At 44.9% G+C, this 8946-nt stretch overlaps 1 protein-coding gene across 1 annotated transcript in view; it reads left to right on the top strand.

Moving 5' to 3' along the window:
- The first annotated feature begins 285 nt into the window (after positions 1 to 285).
- lama2 (laminin, alpha 2) overlaps positions 286 to 8946 on the top strand; it is a 178552-nt gene continuing 169891 nt past the window's right edge. Inside the window, exon 1 of the mRNA XM_069161590.1 lies at positions 286 to 456. Coding sequence (XP_069017691.1) covers positions 390 to 456 — 67 coding nt within the window. The 5' untranslated portion in view covers positions 286 to 389. The remainder of the gene's footprint in view (positions 457 to 8946) is intronic.

Here is an 8946-nt window from a genome sequence, read left to right as displayed (position 1 = left end):
GATACAGTGACTCGAGCAACTGTCATTAAGACACATGTTCATATTTGTCACCAGTTAAATTACAACACTGCTCATACAGTCAGTGTGTAAAGTAATCTGATTACTATCTATCCATCCATCCATCCATCCATCCATAACATATTTTGTCATGAACATCTCCCCCCCCCTCTCCCCCCTCCCCATGTTTAAACCAGGAGAGGAGGAGAGAAGAGAGGAGGAGGAGGGGTAGAGGTAGAGAGAGAGACAAGAGACAAGAGACAGAGAGCGAGAGAGTTTGGACCAACTTCAGTGAAACTTTCCTCAACTCAGCGCTCGAGACGCACGAGAGGAGCACGGCGTTGGACTCCCCAGCGCGCGCGCGGCCGTCTCCGCGATTATCAAACCAGAAAATGAAGCGAATCCAGCTCGTGCTCGCGAGCGCGTTGCTGTGGCAGTGCTGCCGCGGCCAGCAGAGAGGTGAGTCGCCGGAGGACCGATCGATAATCAATACACCAAAAATACACGGCGCCGCAAGGAAGTCGCAGACGCGAGGGGCAAAAACTCTCAAGAGCTCCGTCAGTCGCCGCTGCGGCTCGTTTGCCTTTTATTTTTTTTTTTTTTCCACGAGCTAATTAGTACAACGAACCACACCTTTACCGGCCTCGTGATGGAAAGGGCTTTCCGACTCCCGCGCGCGGCGCGGTGAGAAAGACACGTTTTCTCAACGAGAACTGACGTGTTGACGAAGTTCTCCGGAGCTCCGCCCCCTTTTTTTTTTTTTTTTTTTGCTCGTGGGTTTCTTTATTATCGAGTTAATTGACGAAGAAGGGGAGATGCTTCGGTCGCTCCTTTTTTCATTGAGGTGTTGTGTGTTTTTTTTTCTAAAAGCGGAGAAACGCGAACTTCGGAGGTCAGAGAACCGCAGGTGGATTTGTTGTTATTTGTAGACTCGTAAATCAAATGAAGCGCTTGAACTTTAAGGTGGCAAGACTGTGCACAAGGTAGCGATGGAATTCCTGCCTTATGGTTGTATGCCTCCACTATCCAGTCCACTTTCCCAGACTGGTGTAGTGGAGACTTTGAGGGGGGGGGGGGGGGGGGGATATACAATCACCGCAGTTTCAAAGTTTGACACCCGAGATAAGTGTCAACAATTCAGTAATCTGACTCAATCTGAAATATCAATCTCCCCTTCTCTTTTGCGGGGTTGCGGCTCTAAAAAAAACCCAACAACAACAAAAAAAAAAGGCCAGAAATACGTTTATGCAGAATGTTATGATGTCACAGCGAAGCTGACCTTTTGACACTTTGGATATAAAATGTCATCACTTCATCATATTAATCTTATGAGATATTTGTGGGATGTTTGTCATATGATTTTTTTTTTTTTTGGGCCACAAATGAGATTTGTGAGGTCACGGTAACCTTTGACCTTTCACCATCAAATTCTAATCTGTTCATCTTCGCGTTAAACGCTCGTGCCGGATTTGAAGAAATTCTCTCGAGCCTTTCCCGAGAGATTGCGACGACGAGAACGATGGGACGCGCAAGCCTGTAAAACGCAATACCTCTCGGGTCATTCTCGTTTACTCGTATTTGATTGTCAGGAAAAGCGTTTTTTTTTACATGCCGCGTACGTCGGCGCACAAGTTGACTGTAACGTTTCTGCAGCAGTTCAATGTTTCAAGTTCAACGGGTGTTGATTCTGGAAAGACATGTTAAGAACTTAGTGATGTCATTTTCAGTACCGCAGGTCAACTCGGACCGTATCATTAACCTCTAGTTGTACGGGTGTTAAACCTTTTTTTTTGTTTTTTTGTGAGGGACGCGTCTCAAAACCATCTGAAAAGATGCCCTTCCACGGAAAGCGAAAATGAAATTGTTTGGATTTCACACGGATCTCCTCTCAGAACAAACCGTGCCATGAAATGCATTTGACTTTTTACTTGGTGTATTCGTAAAGATGTGTGTGTGTGTGTGTGTGTGTGTGTGTGTGTGTGTGTGTGTGTGTGTGTTAGGGCCGTGACACAGTCGACAATGAAAAACCAGCAACAAAGCCTGGAGCAGAAATAGGGGATTGACAGCTGAGACAAAACCAATAAAACAAGGCGCACAATAACAGTCAAAATATTCATGCGAGTATTGATTCTTAGAGTTGTTAGGCAAATTGTCCCCCGAAGCCAACGAATGCAGTAAAATTGGACTTGTTTAGGAGATAAAAAAAAAACAAACGCTTCCAATGGCGGAAGACGATCAGGAGCTTGTTTGAACGGGGGATATGCGGCGTTTGTTTGCTTCATGCGTGTCCAGCGAGGGGTTTTGGCGTTGGTAACTTGTCTCTTGGAAGATGAGACGAATCTGTTGCTCGTCATGCTTTTTTTTTTTTTTTTTTTCTTTTTTTCTTCTATTTATCCTCTTCAAAACATCTCCAGTTAGTGTTTAACCCAGGAGCGCTCTGGACCTCCTGCGGAGAGGAGGAGGAGGAGGCGGCGGAGGCGGCGGCGGCCGCCTCACTCATGTGTTTCTGCATACTGTGTGTGTGTGTGTGTGTGTGTGAGGAGAAGAGGGTGGGAGAGGCCATCTGTGTTAGGAGCCTCATTACCAGGCGTGTCAACCAAGCATGCTCTCTATCACCGACAGAGCTCAGAGAGACGCCGGGAGATAATCAGATGGAGGAGGAGGAGGAGGAGGAGGAGGAGGAGGAGGAGGGGCTGTAAGAGAGAAGAAGATGAAGGGTGCGTTCAAGAGCTGTTAGGCACGGGAGGGAGACCCCAATGATGGAGAGAAGATGGATGAAACAGGTAGACGGAAGGTTCAGAGGACACAAGAGAAAGGATGAGGTTGAAGTATAGCTTGTCAGTGAGGGATGTGACGCATGTACAAACAACTAAAGTTTGGATTGAAGTGGAAGTTGAAACGGTTTTCCTCGGTATATATATATATATATATAAAAAAAAAAGAAAAAAGAAGAAGCTTGTTTTTCCTGCTCGGAGGGGAAGACGGGGAAGTTTTGCTGATGATATTTTTTGGTGCGATGGAAGTTCAGATAAAGTGCAGTTGAGTGCTGCAGGTGGCTTATTTGACTTCAGTTTAGAATTAATTCACGACATGGATTTGTGCAGCTAGCAGATTCATTGCTCAGGTCGATCAAAAGTAAACAATAATTGTTCAAAGGACGTAATGTGACACATTTCTTTCCAATCGTGAACAATCAGTAACACATTTCTCTGCAGTTTTCATCCGTTCCCACGAAACGGTTTCTGTGTTTCCATGTTGTTTTTGCCTTTCTCATCATTTTTGAAGTTGGCGGGGCTCGGTCGGAATAACGTGATTCATCTGTAAATCATTTATGTGTTTTTTTTGTTGTTGTTGTTGTTGTTGCCTGTTTGCTTCTGTTGCTTCAGCATTGACTTTTGAGTGTTAAACACTTCGGGGTGTCCCCCCCCCCCCCCCGCCTCCAATGTTGAACTTCGGTTCACTGTAAAGTTAATATCTTCGCTTGTCAGACCGTGTAAGAAAACGACACATCTGAAGAGGAGGTGGTGGGACAAACGCGGTTAACCGCGGACGCCGGTCGCTCACTGGTCAGCCCGTCAGAGCAGCTGCGCAAACGTTAACGCAAGCCGAGTTCCCGGGCTGCGTGCGCGGCGAAGGAAACCGGAGCTGCGAGCCACAGTCAAGCGCAGCCAAGCTCCAACGTCCTCACCATGAGGCCAGAAAACCAAGAGCGTAATCTACAACATAAACAGAACTGCGACATAGCTTTGACATTATGAATTATTTTGCCCCTGTGAAGCCATTGTTTTCATATTGTTCGTATAAATCAGTGTGATTCTTCTTTCATTATACATTTCTATCAGATGGGGGGGGGGGGGGGGGGGGGGGTGTATGATGCATGAGATTCTAGCGCCAGGCCAAACAACTGCATTAATAACACACAGTGAAATGTCAAAAAGTTCGGAGAACGTTGCAAGAAAAGTTGTCTTGTTGGAGGAGCATTAATGTGAATGTTACCAGCCTGATTTGCATGAATAAATGTGAACGATAGTCACCGGAGACTCCCAGTGTGGAAATAATCCAGACGAGGTTTGTAACCCAACTGAGAAATCAACACTTTTATGAAGCAGATCCATGTGACTTATTCATAATTCGTCTGTCCTGCAGAAACCTCACACTGCAAAAATCAAACGTATTCGATTGATTTCCCTGTTGATATTTATCGTACTTTGGCGTAATCGAAGGTGCAGACTGATCCTATGAAATATTTTCTCCTTGGCAGGATCTTCGCCAAAAAAAAAACCCCAACAAGTTAATTTTTCGATAAAAGGTCTCTTCGGAGCAACTATGTGTTTATAGGTTTATGGTAATGCGGATTTAACCAAGCGGGCTGAACGCGATGTGATGTGAACTCGCCAGAGGTATCGCGGCGAATGTGATGTGAATCCAGAGTGGGTTTTTCTGCCCATCAGAGAAATCAACATTTTTATAAGGTGAATTCATCCCAGTGTCATAATGTTTCTGAAATATGTTGATCTCACTCTGCTATGTTAATATGAGAGCAGCCGAGCTTAGCTGAGTGGATTTGATGGTATACACCAGAGGGAAAGCTCTTAGACTTTTTCCTCAGACTGCTGCCCAGATTCAGTGAATATTTTCAACGTGCCCTAGAAATATGGAAAGAAAGAAGGAAGGTACGGTAGATGATATGAAAGACGCAGAAGGACTTAATGTCGTTCGGTTTGTCGAAAAAGGTTTTGGCAGAATTAAATGCACTCTGTTAAAACATGAAAATGAATGCAGATTGTGAATACATCAGTGCTGTATTTGTAAGCGATTTGAATAATTACAAACATTACGCTTTCGTCATCGACGGCTATGCTGCCATTCTCAGAATGCTAAATTATATATATATTTTTACATTCTTGGATAAATTTATATTTTTTCATCTCCGCTGCTATCATTCATAGTCACCAGGCGCAACAATCATAAATTCACTATAAAAGAAAAAGCTCTAAAGCCAAACACCATGGACACGTTTAACTAGGGTTGCAGCTAACATTTACGTAATAACTATTACAAATTCTTGAGGATCATTTTGAATAAAAAAAAAAGTCAGAAAATAATGCATATCCTTATCAGTCATTGGGTCTCGAACCACAAATTATGACATTTTGGGGTTCTCGATCAATATCCATGTTCAGGACAGTATTGATAAATATGATTAGGCTTATTACAGTACTTGCATTTATATTGTTGCATATGCTTCAATGACAACTGGAGTTGTCTTTGGCTTCAAGGCAGCCAAGAATGAATCAATGACATCGTGCCAAAGACATAGATCACATGACCACCGACAGGTGTTCGTGTACATCCGAGGAATCCCCTGGGTGCTAAAATTAGCCAGGTGCTAAGTTGGAACGTCGCTGCATCCTTCCTGTCGTCAATAAGAAAAACAGTGGAAGCTGGAGAGGAAAAAAAGAGAAAAGGACTCGAATGCATGGACTTGTAATGCATCACAGCGAAGGTTCAGTAATGCACAGCGAGGATGCTTTAAAACAAAACAAAACAAAACAAAAAAATCCATTCGGTTTACACAAAGTGAGAAAGAAAACTAAATCAAATCAATTTTTTGTTCTGAGCACCATTTGCCTTTTAAAACCTCTCCGGTTCTCCTTGATAGACCTGCACTTAAAGTACTTGCAGTAGGTTTGTTCCCAGCATCTTGGAGAACTGTCCACAGTGTTTTATTTTGTGGATTTAGGAATCTAAATATGTGAAATGCTTCATCTTTAGCACAGTGCTGTAGGTTAGGATGTGTGTGGGCTTAAAGCTTAGTGATACCTGCTGGTTTAAAACAACAGAGGATGTGCTGATTAGAATTAGATAAAGTAAAAGGAGTTCTACATGTAGAATATTAACATGAATAGATTATTGCCACGTTAGCCTTGACACATTTGGTATTTAGTCCAAATACTGTAACCAAAAAAGTCAATTATTAGAAGGTTTGTCAGCTCTTAAAACTCCGGTCGTACATTTATCGGTCATTTATTTAGTTTTGGTTGGAAATCTGCTGAATTATTTAACGACACAAAACAAATAAAGAAAAAGGGCGTTGCCCTACCAAGTTCAAATAAGCAGAAATGCGCGATGGTGGAAAGTTTATGAATTTTAGCTTTGACATGTTTTTCCATTTTGGAAGAAAGAAAACGTCCGTGGGAGGCGGACAAGTAGCGACATTCTGTAACGCGGGAGGGATTCATTTGAGTTTCTCAGCCCGAGATGGGAACAAAACCATGACGCAATAAAGACAACGACGGACGCGACCGCGGCGACGTTTGGCTGCAGCGTGTCGATGTGTGAAAATGAATTGGACAAAAGTGCGACTCCTCGCCCCGTTCGCAAACGCGACGTTCCCCCGATCGCGGAAGCGCGCGCGGTTCGGGGCCGGTAAACGCGGCCCGGTGTTTTGATGGCGCTTTGTTTGAACTGATGCGCGTGCGAAAGGGCTCTCGGAACATTTGGTTACGTTTGATTATTTGCGCGCGTCATTTGTTTGTGAATTTGTTAGTGCACGCTTATTGCAGCAGCATGTACGTATTTGACCCCCGCTCTTCCCTGCGCGGCCGTGCTGACTCCTGCAAAGCGCGTCTTCCGCTGAATAAAATCTAGGTCCGCGCGCCTGTACGCCCCGGGTGCGCGAGTCTGTGAGTGTGGCCAAGCTGTTTTGTTGTCAGGACAGCATTGATAATGCTGAGGAGAAAATCAATAGTTAATTCTACCAGGGACGCAATAGCTGCTCCGCCCGGCTCCTTTCTACGGTGGGCTTAGAAACGGGGCATGAGTTGATGAATTGGTAAGTGTGCGTGCGTGTGCTTTCACACGAGTTCATGCACGGTGCGCACGCGCGTTCGCACCGGCTGCAGCATCCAGACTGTTTAACTGTTCCTGAGAAATAAACTAGAGATGTGGATTTGTTGGAAACAATGTCAAAATTGCAAACCAGTTTTGGACGACAAACTTTTTTTTTTTTTTTTTTTGGGGGGGGGGGGGGGCCTCAGCTCCCAGCGTCGGTTTGCGGCGCATCCGGCTCGTAAATAAGCCCGTGCGTTCGCAGCGTGGAATGCATGGAAAATAATGGAGATTAATACAAGTACGTGTGTCCAGCGTCCATTTCCCGCACCGAAAGGCTTCAAAACGTACACGAGTGTTTTTGAAGTCGCGCTGCCTCTCCTCCAACTTGGACGTTTGAGCGCGTCGTCGCAATAATAACAACCAAAATTACCCGTCTTCGCTTTGAAGCACCGGTCCAGCGCAGTTTGATGGTTTCATTCTTCTCTAACCTTTGCAGATTTCCTGACACGTCTGCCGCCGCGCAGGTAAATTGCTCTCAGGAAGCATTTCACGAGTCAAGAACAGAATATAGGTTACTCGTTGGGAATATTGCTGCAAAAGCCAGAACGGAACCATACGAATAGTTTTCTTGGGCCCCCTTTCCTCGCCCCTTCGTTTACATTTTATTCGACTAATCGGTGAAAGTCATCATTTCAGCTCTACAAAAGTCGTCCTCTTACAACTAGCAGATTCATCTTTTCCATACTGTATCGGTGCTGTCTGGAAAATCTCCACTAAAAAGCCAGTATTTATTTTACTGAGTGTTTGTTGAGACATTCTGAAGAAGTTGAGCACTTTTAGTACTTTCAAAAATCCCATTAAGTGAAACAGACCGTAAGTGTTTTAAATATTCACGTTTTGCACGTCTGTGAAAGACAGACAGACAGGCATGCAGACAGACAGACAGACAGACAGATTGATTGACAGACAGGCAGACAGACAGACAGGCAGGCCCGTGATCGTTCGCTTTGGGATTTGACGTTGTGAACTTGTGGCTAAAGCACGACACGCCCGACATACAGATGCACCGCTGCGAGAACAGAGGCTGCTGACCCTCGCGCACACAAACGCACACAAACGCACACAAACGCACACAAACGCACACAAACGCGCACAACGTCTGCAGCTGCGAAGACTCTGCAGTGACCTCTGTTTCTTCATCTCTCCGTCTCATTCTCTCATCTCTCCCTCGTCTCTGATCTATGTGGGTGCTTATATTTTCTCAAGGAGCTTCCTGTGGTAACACATGGTGTCAATAATGAGCCCCCCTGCACACACACACACACACACACACACACACACACACACACACACACACACACACATAACCTTTCCCCTCCTCTGCTACTCATAATCCTTCATCCCCTCTTGCTTGCCTAGTGCTTTCCGGTCTCTCTCCGCTTTTTCTTTCCTTCTCTCCTTTCATTCCTTGGCCTCCTGGTTGTCCGTCTCCTCATCGCTGCATTAATTCACCCTTTTCCACAACGTGTACTTGTCGTTGTTGCGTCATGTTGAGACAGCAAGTGTCAGCTATACATTGTTTTATTGTTTTATCTGGATCTAAATATATTGATCATTTCAAAGTACACTGGTGAAATGTCCTTGCACATTTCTGAAAGCATTCTTCACTTTGCCCGTTTCTTTATTTCACATCCTTGCCCCTCTCTTCTCCGCCGCCTTGTACACTCCCTCCCTCCCCCCACCTCCTCCTCCCACCTCCTCCTCCACCTCCTCTCCACTGCCTCCCTTTCATCCTGTGTAGGAGTGCCGTTGACAACCTCTGCGGCCGTAGCTGAGCTCAATGCCTAGCCTCAGTTTGTTTGTCGGTTTGTCTCACCGTGGGTTTTCTGGAGGTCTTATTGTTTTGTTCCAACTCAAATCACTGGAGTTCAAAACCTCTGTTTACCCACAGCGAACACACTGAGAGCAAGCTGTCTTTTTCAGGAGAAATCTGTCTGACACAGGCAGTTCAAAGACAGCCACGAAGCAAGACAGACGCCCCCCAGCTTTATTTGGGAATTATTTAGTTTGTTGGGTTTGGTTTTTGTAAGCTTTTTTTTTCTGAGTCAAACTTTG

This window comes from Embiotoca jacksoni, unplaced genomic scaffold (assembly GCF_022577435.1).
Source record: "Embiotoca jacksoni isolate LCO1_2020_lvr unplaced genomic scaffold, fEmbJac1.0.p SCAF_29, whole genome shotgun sequence".
NCBI lineage: Eukaryota > Metazoa > Chordata > Actinopteri > Embiotocidae > Embiotoca > Embiotoca jacksoni.
Note: the sequence above shows the minus strand (reverse complement) of the source record. Positions and strands in the feature narration are given on the sequence as shown.